Raw genomic sequence first — 14566 nt, 5'->3', positions numbered from 1 at the left:
TATGTCACACGTCACGTGATCAGGAAGCAGAAAATCCATGTGTTAGGAGGTCGTTTTGGGTCGCTGCTGTAAAAAAAATTAAGCGTGAACCGGAAAAGCTTCTGCCGATAACAATTCGACAACGGATTATGAAAGAAGGGATAACGCTCAAAACGTGCGGATTCTTCCTGACGTTAGAGGTGAGTCTACTCTTTGTTTTGGCACTGACATCATCATACAGTAGAGCGCAACACTCTGAGACTCTTAAAAAACCAGTAAGAACGCTGGTAGCGAAGGGCTTTTCTGATCAGGAAACGGCTGGCAGTGAATGAGCTAATCAACTACAGCCTTCTCCGTCGTGAGTCAAGATGGGTGAGTCCATGAATGCTAATTTTTTATGTGCCATGCATTTGCCAGGCTTTTCTAATACAAGCATTTAGCTGTTTATTAGTTATTATTTATTTGCAGCTAATGCAGGAAAAAGATGTAAAAGACTATTTTCTTGTGTATCCCGCAGAGTGATTGATCTTGTTTCAAAGATGAAAAGTAAAAATGTGTTTTCATTGAATTTGGCCTTTAAAAAAGTACACATAATTTTGTGCAAGCTGTACACAGAATTTCTTACTAATATTATAGTCAGACCCTCAGTTATACGTAGTGAACTATAGGTCCATTGTTGCACCCCAGAGAGGATTGCTTCTGCATGTAGGTTCATTTCAACTGCTGATGGCCTTTGCTGACAGAGTTCAGAAGTTCTGAGTCGACTCCAGGTCAACTGTGGCAGGAAAACATGCGGTGTAGCAGGGTACCTCCTCCTGGACTTGTAAGCAGCACTTAAACACTTGTGAACAGCTACTTTTCAATTGTTAAACATAAAGGACTTGTTCCTCTGCAATAGAGGTAATGCACTCGTGTGATTTCCTGATTATACCCCTGACGAGTATGGCAGCCTACGACGGATAAAAACACGTGACAGCAACTACGGCCAGGCCGAACGCAGGGGCCATGTTGCCATGCCGACCAAGCCAACTGAAGAACATGCTGTAATAGTCCAACAGATTAACGTTCCTATCTTCTTGGTGTTTCGGTTCAAGTTGAACTCATACAATGTACCTTTTTATTTATCAATACCCTTCCCATGTAGAGAAATGTACAGATTCCTTCTTTTTCTTTTTCCCTGTCTTTTTTCAAACTAGTGATAATTATTAGCGACTGCCATAAAAAACCTTACTTTTCTAAACTTTAATAAGGCTGGTGACCTAAACTACACATTACATGCTCTGGTGATGAGTCACAAGTCCAACCTGCCATGACTCCTGAACACCTGGACTTCATAACAAACACATCATTTACTCCTGCTTTTACCTATGATTGGCGTAAATAATTTAAAGATATACCAAAACATTCTATTACAAACATAATTCTTATATTTAATTATAAAATATTGTTTACCTCATTGAATTAAAGAAATCACAGAACGGGATCAGCAAAGTGTCTTTATTCCTAAATTACTCGACACCCCATATTTTGCTTATTTCATGTTGGATGGAAACATTTGACATTAACATTTGTTACAGAGAAAACACGGTTAGTGATTCTGAATGATCCCTACACAGATAAAAGCGAAATCTTTCTCCTTCCCAACATGTTTTGTGTCATTTTCTACATCCATCCCCGTGATCCCTTCTCTAGCACTAACACCCAGACATCCGCACCGGCTTGGTTTGTTGCACATGGATTGTGGTGATGTGAACAAAGCTGTTTTCACCCAAACCATTCAGGCTGAACATTTGGAGTTAGTTTTCATTTGTTCTCCATCAAAAGAAGCCAATGTGCATCTGAAAGCTGCCCGACGGGGCCCGAACGATGTTAATTTGTATGATTTAGAGGTAAATGAGTATTTCAAACTAATCTTTGGAAAAACAAGGGATTATGGGTCACCACTAATGCTAGGGTCTAAGAAAAATAAATCATCATTATCCAATACATGCATTCAGTTCTACTACAGATCATGTTCAGACCTCACCCTGCTGCTGTTTTAACTCCCCTAGAGAACCCGGAGCCTCACCTGAGATGTTGGTGGTGATCTCAGTGAGCGCTGTTTGGCCAAACCCTTTTGTAGTGCGAGCTCGGACCGACACCAGGTAGGTGGTCCCAGGATGCAGGCCGGAGAACATGTGGTAGGTCTCGTTCCTTAGTTTGGACACGGTGCGGCGAGGACCCGGCACATTGATACCCGGGTCAGAGGACTCGATACTCTGGTAGCTGATCTGCAGAGAGCAAATGCACAAGACTGGGTCAAAAATCCACCGATCATCTGTGAAATGACTGCTTGTGTGATGTTAGTTTTTCTTAATTGCTAAAGCACAACTCCTGAAACCTTGCTCCCTTTTCTCAAAACATTAAACACAAAACCTCTCATGCCTCTTGCTAAATCAAACTTTCGCCTCTAAACAGTTTCAGCTGTGCTTAAAATCAAACACTTCTCTCAAATCATAAACTAATTACTCAAAATTACATTCACCATCAAGCAGTCAGTCAACAATACACCAAAAAATAGAAAGCACAAAGTTCAGGGCCATACAATTTGTTTATTGTACCATATATACAGCCTGCAGTCCATGTGCTACAGTGCTCAATGACAGTGAAAAATAAATACATAAAATGAAAAACATCTAAGGACTAAACATGTTATCAATGGGCCTCTTCTTGTCTGTGGGCTGGGTCAGGCCACAGCACTTCATCGACATCACGTGCAATGTTTTCCCTCCTGAGGCTCAAACTGGGTTGCTCTCTAAGTCCTCGTTGTCAGCCCACGGACAACAACATGGTCTATGGTCGTTGCTCAGATTTCATTGGATATTTCCACTCTTTGTCTTCCTCTTCATCCTCCTCTTTCTCTTTCTTGCCCTCCTCCTCATCCTCTCACATGAGCTCTTCTAGCCACTGTCACACGTTCTCATTCCCACCTTCAACAACCTGTTTGCTCTCTGAACTTGCTTTTATTGGTCGTCACATCATTTGAAACAAGTGAAATCTGTTTTGACTGATTGTGTTCAATCACTGACATTTGTGCTCTTGTTCTGGGTAAAAGTGTTCCCCGTGTGTTTACCGTTATGGATGACGTGTACATCAGAGTGCAGAATGCGTTTAGACTTTTGCTAGACCGTGTGAGATTGTTTAAGGTTTTGACAACAGGCTCAACAGTTAGCTTAACGAGTCTGAGCAACTGAGAACTTTCTTCAGTCGATGGATTTTAGTGTTATAGCATGAGAAATACAGTAAAATGCTTTTCCTTAGACATGGCAGATGAAGTGTCTTGCCAAAGGACACAACAGCAGAAGGAATGAACCTGGAAACCTTTGACTACTGATACCTCTGTCACCTCCTGAATGACTGCCACAAGAAGCACTGATGGGACTTTGACAGGCAGGAGTATCCGATTCCGTCTAGCATCGTATTTGTGATACAGTCAAACAATGTTCACATTACACCCCAATCAACAGAACCGTCTGTCTGCAACGGCATGTCGCATCGATTACTGAATGTAATTCAAGGGCGACATAAGGGATACTAATCGACTGTATTCTTCTTTTTTTGTTTGTTTTGCTTTTTATCAAATAGCACCTCAATGATCATCATTACTAATGTGGTTTAGCGGTAAATGAAAGCATGATGACTTAAGAGAAAATAACGTATAAAAGCATGATCTTATATCAAAAGGTTTTTGCTCAAAGCTGCATCTTCTCGTCATCATGTGTGAGTTAGGTCTTGCTCTGGCGAGATCTAACTCACACATTCTGCTGAAGGACTGATCTGACGGTCTGCTTTTTCTGCACTGAGAGGAAAATCAGCTCTTAATAGATTTCTACCAGAAGACGGAATTGTCTCTTTCATGGATCACAGGCTTTCAACAAAAATAATCAGCTTTGCTTTTCCATCTGTACTTCAGGCTCCTCTCAGATGGCTGCTGCACTATCCTCAAAGACTTTAACCATCATAAATGCAAAAGTGACACGTTCTTGTTCTGATAGAAATCTTATAAATTACCATAGCCAAATCTGTCTTCACTGAGACTTTGAGTCGTTTTTCCTGCCTGAGCCAATTCATTTTCTGATACATCAAAATTTAAAAGCTCAATGTGCTTAAACAAGGATCTATTCCAGGGGTGTCCAAACTTTGCAACACAATGGCTAAAGCTGTCACGTTAAAGGCCCTCATAGGCCACAAAAAATATTTTCTGGTGTTTATTTATATTTATAACCATGTAACACCCACCTTTAGGAACTTTCGACCATGTTTTATTGGTATTTCCTCATGATAAAACACTCCCAATGTATTTTTGGCTTCATGATGCATTTTTCTGTCTCAGCTGCTTCTTCCCTTTAGCTCTGCAAATTGTTTCTAAGCTATTGCATCAGCTGGACGGGGTTGTTACTACTTCACATCTGCCTGCACCTCCTCATCCAGGTAGTCTTTCGAGTCCCGATCTGTCTGGACTGTAAACACTAATGCCCAGTTTCTTTGTGTAGCTAGCAAGACATTAAATCCTCACAATTGTGAAGTGATTTTGTTTTTAATCCAGTCTGCAATTTAAATCATGTCTAGAACCCAAAAATTGAATTTTGCTTGCGAGAGAACAGGATCACTTTCCAGTCGTCCTGAAGAAGAGTCTAATTGGCAGCCATGGTTGGATTTTATTTTAAGGAGTTCTCAAACACCGAGTCATAATGTAACCGTGATTTCATAAACTACTCGTTAAACCTTCGCCAGTACCGGAATGAGTTTTCAGACGGAATACTTCTTCAAACTTGGGAATCGCTGAGTGGGTCATGATGGCACAAGTCTGCAGTCCCCGGGCCTGCAGCTGCGTACTGTTGTGGAATTTGAATGGGTGGGGGAGGAATTTCATCCAAGCATCTTATTTCCAGTTTGAAGGAATGACTCATGAAAATAACTAATATTTCATAAAAAAATATTCTCATTAGTGCCAATGGTAATATTTTATCATATATTGGGCCTATCGTTGCCCTGGAAGGTGTAAAATAGCATCATACAGGCCCTTAAACTTATGTTTAACGTCACAAATAAAACATGTATTAATAATTATTTCTCATTGTAATCAGTCACTGAGTTTTTCATGCAGGTTGAACATGAAAATAGTCCTACCTATTTCTTGGATTAGATTCTGATAGAAATTAGATGGTTAACTTTAGGATTTCAAAAGCCTGACATAAAGTTAGCCTGTAATCAACTTCTACAGCTGAAACTCCAAAAGTTTCTAAATGGATCTAAAGTTAATTTAAGTCAGTTATTCAACTTAAAAGGTGACACTAATTTATGAGAGACTCATTACAAGCAAGGTGAGATATTTCAAGTCTTTATTTGTTATAATTGTGGATATTATGGCGTACAGTTTATGAAAACCCCCAATTCTAAATCTCAAAACATTAGAAAAGGTTAAATTTTACCTGCAAGTATCTGTGTGTATAAAATAGGTTCAACAGTAATTTAAAAAGATAATATTTGCCACTGAACAGCATCAAATAGCCATGTTCAGGTATCATTAGAAAAGGTACAGGAAAGTACAAGGGAGCTGCATCCCTGGAACAAAAAGCACGGTGAGGTTTCAGGGCTCTGCCAGCAAATCTATTGGAAACACACGATTGGCTGCAGGTGTGCCTGAGGAAACCTGAGCCCTCAGACATGAAAAATGTGTCCTCTTCTTGCTGCTTTATGAACCTGCTTTTTTCAGAGGTGGGGAAAAGTGTGACTAGGAGGAGGGAAAAATAACAAAAATAAACTGTCTTATGGGCAAATGCTGAAAAAGAATTCTAGTGATCAAAGTCTTTGAGGTCAAATTAAATAAAAACCTCGTTTTCACAAACTCTTTCATTTCAAACCCATGCAGCACACTGCTGAGGGGAATTTACAAGTAAACAAGGGAGATGCAGCTCATCTGTACGTCGCAGCACCACTCAGCTCTCCTCTAAGTTCCTCACTTTTAAAACTGATGAATGGAAGCTGGATTTCTCTCTGCCACTGACATTGTGCTGAGCTACGATGGGATTTCAAAGAAAAGAGCTCATGCTGCGAAGGGCTGTAGAAAATTCTAGGCCATCAATAATTAATTAGAAACATTTAAAATTTGCCCCCATGTGGAGGATTCTGTTGGGCAAATACATAATTAGAAAGGCTGCCCCCCCCCCCCCCCCCCCATGTAATTACAGCTTGATGCCGGAGCATCAACTCCATCCCTGGTTGAACATGCACAGTGAGGCCAATGAACTGGAAAAATGGGGTCCAGCTTTCTCGTGCCTCATGCTCGGGGTCTGTGCAGGTGAGTAAATTTGCAATCAATGCAAAAATGGCCCTGCTTCACCACTGTGGACATATACAGGTAATGAAGCTAACATGCATGAATTTGGTCAGTGAGAGGAAATCCAGAGTACTCGGAGAACACCTACACTTTCACAGTGAAAACATGAAAACTCAAAGCAGTCAGGTTTTGAACCTGCAACCTTCTTGCTGCGAGGCAATAAAGCTACCACCTTTTCCACTGTGCAGCATTATCATTGGTAATGTTTCAGAAAGTGAGCGCAGGTTAAAATGGCAGAACAATGGCAAAACACACCGGGGGCTCATGTATTCAAAACAACATGTCTCCATTATCTTCAGTCATGACCTCCATATTGTTTGTGTTGAGAAAATATAGCTTCAACATTTTTCTAAGATAAATTCCTGCTTGTAACTCTGGGTTTCTGTAGCAGATAGTTTTTGTTATTTTAGCAGCATCATCTGTCTGCTAGTGTTTTTATGTGAAGTGTATATTTGTTAGATTAGCTACTTGATGTCTGCATTTCATAAAAATTGCTGAATGTTAGTTATGTAATTCTTACCAGAGGTCTCATTTGGTAAATGGTAAATGGCCTGTATTTGATATAGCGCTTTCTAGAGTCCTGGAACCCCCCAAGGCGCTTTACAACACAACCAGTCATTCACCCATTCACACACACATTCAGACACTGGTGGTGATGAGCTACAATGTAGCCACAGCTGCCCTGGGGCGCACTGACAGAGGCGAGGCTGCTGAGCACTGGCGCCACCGGTCCCTCCGACCACCACCAGCAGGCAAGGTGGGTCAAGTGTCTTGCCCAAGGACACAACGACAGTGATAGACTGAGCGGGGCTCGAACCTGCAACCTTCCGATTACGGGGCGAGCACTTAACTCCTGTGCCACCGTCGCCCATTTATCAAACATGGCGTAGAATCCTTACTAAAACCGTACTTAAGCTCAGCAAAAAATATGTACTTACGCCAAGAAGGTTTGTGATCTATCAAACATGGAGGACGCACAGCTGCACGCAATCTCCGCTTCATAAATCGGAGACTAACGAGAAAAGTTCTCAACTGCATTTTAGTCACATCCCGCCCTCACCACGCCCACTTACTGCCATAAATAGTCAATGCAAAGGGCCTTGTGGACCTCATGCATATACATAAAACGGCTGTTGCAGCGCTCCACCAATGACATGGCGACCGTAGATCAAGGCAGACAGACAGAGGCGGATTTAGCAATTTAGGGGCCCAAGGCGAACACAGAAATGGGGCCCCTTACACTAAATTGTTGACAATCTTACCTTTAACTGGATTTGTGAAACTCTCCCCTCATCTGACATGAGTTACTTTCCCTTTTTATTAGTCCTACTATTTTGGCCTGTATCTCCCCCCCTGAAACATTTTCCATTGTCTTTCCTTTCTGCTTCATTTTGATGTTTACATTGAAAAACGACGTCACTTTCAGAAGTGAAAATAAAAGCTTTTATGAAGCATGCTGCTTCTTTCTCTTATTGGAGCCACTAGGATAACTCCATTTCATGCTTCATGTTTTGACTATCGCTTTGGGTTTGTTACGAACGCTCCCGCGTGTGGTCTTATGGCACTTGGCAAACAACAATTTGGTGCATTACCGCCACCAACTGGATTGGAGTGGAATGACTACCAATCACTTCCTGTTTGTGCATCGCCGTCTTTATAACCCTCTTATGACCATAATTATAACAGGGCCGCCTGGTATTGTTTTAATCTTATGGCTGTAAAATTGTAATAAAAAGCGCAAAGTGTGTGTAACTCTTCTCCTTTTTTTAGAACAACCTCAGCTTTCAGGGTATGGTTTGTATTTAGAATTTATTTCTATTAAAGCCTTTAAAAAATCAGCTTAAAAGTGAAAAAAGCAAAAAACGGATTAGAATTTTTTACATTTATTACCGAACAGGAACTTCAAAATTACTGGGCAAACCATTTGGAATGAACAGTTTAAACTTTGATCTGTAATGCATCTATTCTTAAAAAAGTGTGAACCTTGGTATCATTTTTAGCAGTTTTTAAGACCTTTTATTTTTTTAAACTTTCAGACGTTTTTGTTTGATGTGGTAGACCTTGAAGCAGTTTCTCTCCAGCTGCAGGCAGAATCCTGCACACCTCACACTGCCATGGGCGGCTTCTCTTGCACACCGTGCACTGCTATACCAAAAACTTTTGTTTTAGCAAAAATAATTATTTATTGTAAAAAGATAAATGATGCTGGAATGATGCTGAATCTTACAATTAGCAAATAGTTGAGGGTTGTTCAAATACAAACATTTAAAATAAAGATGGAACAATCATTCACACCCTGGTTCACTGGAGATCTGTTCTTCTTTGTGGTCACTGTCCTCAAATATAAGCCATCTGGGACACCTAATAGATTGTGTTGATTTTCTTTGAGGCATTTCCATAATTTCATGCTGGTTTTTATGCTGATTAGCTTCCCCGTTCAGTTATCCGCTTCCACTGCGCTGCGCTCCGTTTCAATCTGGCTGTACAGCAGGATTTCCATAACTCTGATTGCTTCATGCTATAGATCGTTGGAAAGCTGCTTTTATGTACTTTTAGGAACCGTTGGAATTATTTGAATCTGATCAGCCATTCAAAAGTTATAAAACGGAGCATTTTGGATGACAAACTCAGCACGTCTCTGAATCTGTGTTGTGATTTGTTGCGCTCAAGACAGGGAATCCCGGTGGCTACCGTAATGTCTTGTAAATGCACGAAAAGCCCCGTTTTTAATCTTTTCAGCACTTTTGGAATTTTAATGATATCTTGAACGGTTCAGGAATTATGGTAATGAGAAGCATGTCCAATCCCGTCTGCGGCCACAGGTTGGTAATAAGAATATTGTGGCATTAACAGAGGGGTGCCCGCAGTCAGGAATAGGGGCCCCCCAACACAAAAGGGGGCCCCAGGTGGCCGCCGACCTATGCCTAACGGTAAAACCGCCACTGAAGGCAGATCAAGGAAGCTCAATTTCACAGAAGCAGAAGTTGAGGTACCTGTGGGTGAGGTGGAGAAATGAAAGGAAGTGCTTTTGCAAAACAAATAATGAAAATCCACGGAGTGGCACAGCGTTGCTGAAGCCGTCAATGTTGTGAATTCTTCGGAGAGATCTGTGGCGGATATAAAAAAATGGTCCAATCGGGATTCGATTCCCAGACTCCCGGGTGAAAGTCACACGCACTAACCAGTCACCCAAACAGAGACCTCCCCTGTACAAGTAGCCAGGGCTTATGATCAATCAGGTCACAGTGACAGGACACACACTGTCAGAGACGCATGATGTTCTGTCTCAATCTGTCCCCCTGTCCGTATTCTGCACTTCAGGATGTGTGTGTGTGTGTGTGTGTGTGTGTGTGTGTGTGTGTGTGTGTGTGTGTGTGTGTGTGTGTGTGTGTGTGTGTGTGTGTGTGTGTGTGTGTGTGTGTGTGTGTGTGCGTGTGCGTGCGCACGTGTGTGGGGGGTCTTGTTCTGTGTGAAAACGAAACGGTACAAGCGATAATGCTGCGGGATTTCATAATTGTATCTTCTCAGCAGCAGCACTGCAGGTGCTCTCCATGTCCAACATGTGTGTAAGCCAGGTCCTTAGTCAGCTTAAAGTTGCGCACATTTTTCTGCTAAGTTTTCTTTCATGAATCCCAAAGTTTGCGTGGAAAGTTGCTCACGCAGTTTTCCGACCCCGTTTAGTGCGTAAGCAAGCTTGATAAATGAGGCCCCTGGTCTTTGCACTGGATGCGTAGGTGGCAAGTAACATAATAGACACACTTTCTGCTGAGGGTTAGGGTCCGTTGTCGGAACGTCAGGGTAATTTCTGGTAGGGGACATTGACCGGAAGATACGATGGCCTGGTCCTCTCAGCTGTCGTGTCTATACAGATTCAGGATTCTCAGCACTTTGCACAAACAACTGCGTCGGCCGTGAGAGGTGTTACTAATCAGCACTAAAAAGCATCCACAGTAACATTAAAATTACGTCAATCGTATCCATCTGGAGGACCAGGAGAGCTTCTGCGTGATGTAAAATGTGGCGTTCAATTACCAGAAGTGTTCTGTGAACCCCATGAATTAGATCAGTGGGGGAAATTCGAAGGCATTTTCCCACATTGGAAGTTTAATAACGGTTGTTTTAATGCAGAAGGAATGGTGCTTATTTGCTTATTCTTCCATTCTGCTTCACCAGCAACTCCCCTAATTTTACTAATGTTGGTTGTTTTGAAAGAAGTCTGCGGATGTAATTTCCTACACTCAATCAGCAGACGTTAACAAAAAGTTCTTAGAGACTCTACTGGACCTTCCTGTGTAGCCACCCCTGTTCAGGTAGTCCGTTGACCCCTGAAAATGACCCGGTAAACGGCCCGTTCGGCCAGCCCGACAAAGTGAAGACACGCGAATGCCGGGAAGTTTCAGTAAATCTACCCTGAAGCTCCAATAGTGGAAACACACCTAAATAGTCTAAAGCAATAATTTCAGAGTATTTTATTTTATTTTTTATTGACACATTTTGATGCACGTTTTCAGCTAAAGAGGAAATAAATGCATTTCCCAATTCAGACAATAACCTTCTGAAACAGTCATGATTTCAGGATTGAACAAAATAACCTTTATTTAGATGTTTTCCCCATAATCTCTAACCTCTAGTTTGGCTAAGATACAGGAAAAACAACCAGGAAACCAGGAAACAGTAGGAGAGTAAACAAGTCATATATGGAAAATAACATCCTACACCTAGAGAGGATTAGTGTGTGTGTGTGTGTGTGTGTGTGTGTGTGTGTGTGTGTGTGTGTGTGTGTGTGTGTGTGTGTGTGTGTGTGTGTGTGTGTGTGTGTGTGTGTGTGTGTGTGTGTGGTTTGTGGACTTTTGGCATTAATTTCTTACCTCATACTGAGTGATAAGACCATTAGGCTCTACAGGCTCCTCCCACTTAAGGAAGATCATGTCATCAAGTGGAGTGAAGGTCAAGGACTCCGGAGCGATGCCTCCAGGAACTACAGCAGGACAGAAAAACAACCCTGGATGAAACAAACACTCCACTTTTAGCTCTCAAACTAATGGACTCTCGCGAAGGCATGCCAGAAGGTAAAAACACGTCGGCAGAGCAAAGTGAACCGCACAATGCCGAGGAGGGATGGAAGATGGAGGATAACAGAGAGAAAGACCGGAGGGGGGTTATGAAACGAAAACCGGACAGGCTTTCTTCCAACCCTCAGGAAGATCTGAGAACCTGTCTTCTGCTGTCTGATAACAGAGCACCTTGTCTTGAAGGATGACCGTTGATGTTTCTCTTTTCGACTTCTACTGACAGAGAACAAGTAACGTAATCCTCTGAAGTGCAGAGCACCTCTCGACACCTTTTGGTCTAATGAGATGCATCCCCTTTAAGGATTCGATCAAGCTCTCTCACAAGTGGAACTGAAACTCAACACTTTTTGCTTTCTCGTCAGTTGATGACTTGGTGATATGAACTTTTTATTTTCTTTAGCATCTATGTCCGACTACTAGTTCATCAGATGAAATAATGACAGAGTCACTCGGATAGAGACAACAATGCGGCTGTATCTAATTTTGTTTGCTCATGCTGAGGCCAGCTTCTGTTGGAGGTTTCTTCCTGTTAAAAAGAAGTTTTCCTCTCCACTGTCGCTACATGCTTGCTTAGTATGTGATTTTGTTGTATGAAATTTCAATGAAACCCTTTTTCAAAGAAACCGCATGTCCTTAAACCCATTTCTTCATGTGCAGACTGTTTTTTATTTTTTGCTTTGTGTAGCCAAACTTGTCTTGGATTTTTAGTTCCTACTTCAAAGTTTTCCATCATGATGCGCCTTTGTTTGAAAATGTCCTGCTCAAAGTAGACTGATCTGTTGTTTGAGATCCAGCCACACTGCTGTCTTTCTACTGAACGTTTTAATGTTCAGCTCTTCAACCAAAATTTTAACTAAAGATCCACAACAAGGGGCTAGAAACTTAATGTCCTTCATTGATTTTGTTATGTTCATAATTAACTTGTTTACATGACAACTGCGTTCCAATAGCCGTATTTCACTATAAGACTTTAGGGAAATTTCTGGAACAGGGACAGTTACCGTCAAAATACAATGACACTGTCCTTTTAACCAACGCTTCTTCATTCAAAATCAGTCCTTTCGGGACATCAAGACATCAGTAAATCGCAACTTTGTCGGCAGTTAGTGACATCACTGATCAGCAGAGACGGGGAATTGTGGCGTCAACAAGTAACATCTCCATGCTGTGGTTTTCTTCAGCTCAGCAACTAAACCAGGTGACTTAAATGAGCACAGTGAATGGACCTGGTTCAGTTGCTGAGCAGAACAAAAACACAGCATGGAGATGACCTGTTGATGCCACAATTCCCCGTCTCTGCTGATCAGTGTCAATAGGCAACCATGAAAATTAACATTAAAAGGTTTATTCTGTGAAAGTATGTTATAATGTAATACTTTCAGATTGTTATGTAAAAAGCTGAGTTCAATGACCAGAAGATGTACTGATTTCTTTACTATGCTATAGGAGACCACAAAAGTTGGGTTATGGCGTTGGTGGGATTTCCACCATTTATTTTGCTGTTGGGATTTCTGAAACAGCTGTTTTAAAGCTGCTTATTTTCTTTTCCTTACACTCTTCCTCACCAACAACGCTTTCAATTTGCCAATGTCATTTACAACTGACCAACAACCAATCAGCGTGAGGTAACAATAAGCCACGCCCGGCGGCTCTACAGGGCCGTTTCCAAGTACATACCCCAGTTCAAGTACTTTGTTGGTTTCTGAAACGTGTTGGACAATGTTGTTTTGAAGTTGGCCTGGTGAAAGAGACACGAGCGTGCCACAGAGGTCCAGTAAAGTTACCTGGAAGTTCTGATAGTGGAAGCAGGTCTAACGACAGTGCCACTGCACACATGTTGGTCCCTCCACAGTAGAGTCAACACATCGCTTTGTCCAAAAATATCTGTTGGCTTAATTTGTACACCTCAAGGTTGCAAAAATGTTTTCTGTGCAGATTACACCAGTGACTTTGGTTTCTCCTCCTTTGCCCATCACATGACCCTCACTTTGTTTTATGTACTTATAGGGAGCCTAAGTCACTTCCACACCACGGGTCCCCGGAAGAACAAAAAATGAATGCAAGTCAACGGGGCTAAAAGAGCTATTTTCTAATCTGCTTTGCCTTACGCCCTGAATCACACACATGCTGTACTGGAATTTAAATGAAAAGTTATGATGCGTGTTTTGACCATGCCAATCACGTACTTAAGAGATTTATTAGCTTGTAAAAGTTGAATATGTGACGTCACCACATAATCTCCTCTCCCCTAGCGTAGCTGCTACTTACCACATGACCAGATTCATGGTGGTTCTTTCCTCCTGCGGGAAGTTTGCTGAACTTACAGCCATTTTCCCTCAGTTTTCTCCGTGTCTGGTTCGATGACGTCACTTTCGTGAAGCGCATTTGTAGGCTTGGACTTGTTTTCACACAAAACCTAAAATTACATCTCCCCCGTTCAAAAAGAAGCGAGTTCTTGGTATCAAAATGTGTCTTTAAAATTCACGGACATCAAATGTGAAATCATGGCACAAAACAAGCGGAATTAGACAATAGCGTTTTTAGCCCCGTTGACTTGCATTCATTTTTTTGTTCTTCCGGGGGCCCGTGGTCTGGAAGCACATGGGTGTGACTTAGGCGCCATATGTATATTCTTGCTGGTTTAGGCACCTCTTTTCTTCTTGGAAGCCAGAAAACATAAAAATGTTGCCATCCACTTAATCCCAATTCCTTGGATGAAGATGGTCCCAAAGGCAGGAATAAAACTAAACAGACATAATACCAAGTGGTATTATGGTGGGTTAAGGTCATGAATTTAGATTAGGGTTAGGGTTACTGGATTACTAGTGTCTTCATCCAGGCTTCTTTTTCCCCTCAGAATAAAAATTGAGGCTCAGGTCGGCAAAGTAGCTGAGAGGAAAATCCTGCCACACTTATGAATGTTAAACCTGAATCCTCTTTACAGCAGAGACACATCCAGTGGTGTTTGAGTGTTGCGCCCAACAGGAAACAGGCTGGAGGAACTGTCACCAGCAGCAGCTCAATTATGGTGGTGGTGAGGCTGCTGGAGGTTCCTCTGGTGACGGGGGATGGGGGGCTGTCAGACTGGCATTAGAGGCTCAAAAGCAAAACTTTGTTGTGACACTCAAAGTATCCA

General features: G+C 41.9%; 1 protein-coding gene across 4 annotated transcripts in view; it reads right to left on the bottom strand.

Annotated features, from left to right (window-relative positions):
- Positions 1-14566, bottom strand: part of ptprua (protein tyrosine phosphatase receptor type Ua) — a 323447-nt gene that overhangs the window by 106955 nt on the left and 201926 nt on the right. For all 4 annotated transcript variants that reach the window (XM_015973274.3, XM_015973276.3, XM_015973277.3 and 1 more), the window contains exons 9-10: positions 11227-11336; positions 2048-2249 (exon numbers count right to left, since the gene is read on the bottom strand). In XM_015973274.3, the coding sequence (XP_015828760.1) occupies positions 2048-2249; positions 11227-11336 (312 nt within the window). The remainder of the gene's footprint in view (positions 1-2047; positions 2250-11226; positions 11337-14566) is intronic.

Source organism: Nothobranchius furzeri, chromosome 19 (assembly GCF_043380555.1).
Source record: "Nothobranchius furzeri strain GRZ-AD chromosome 19, NfurGRZ-RIMD1, whole genome shotgun sequence".
NCBI lineage: Eukaryota > Metazoa > Chordata > Actinopteri > Cyprinodontiformes > Nothobranchiidae > Nothobranchius > Nothobranchius furzeri.
Note: the sequence above shows the minus strand (reverse complement) of the source record. Positions and strands in the feature narration are given on the sequence as shown.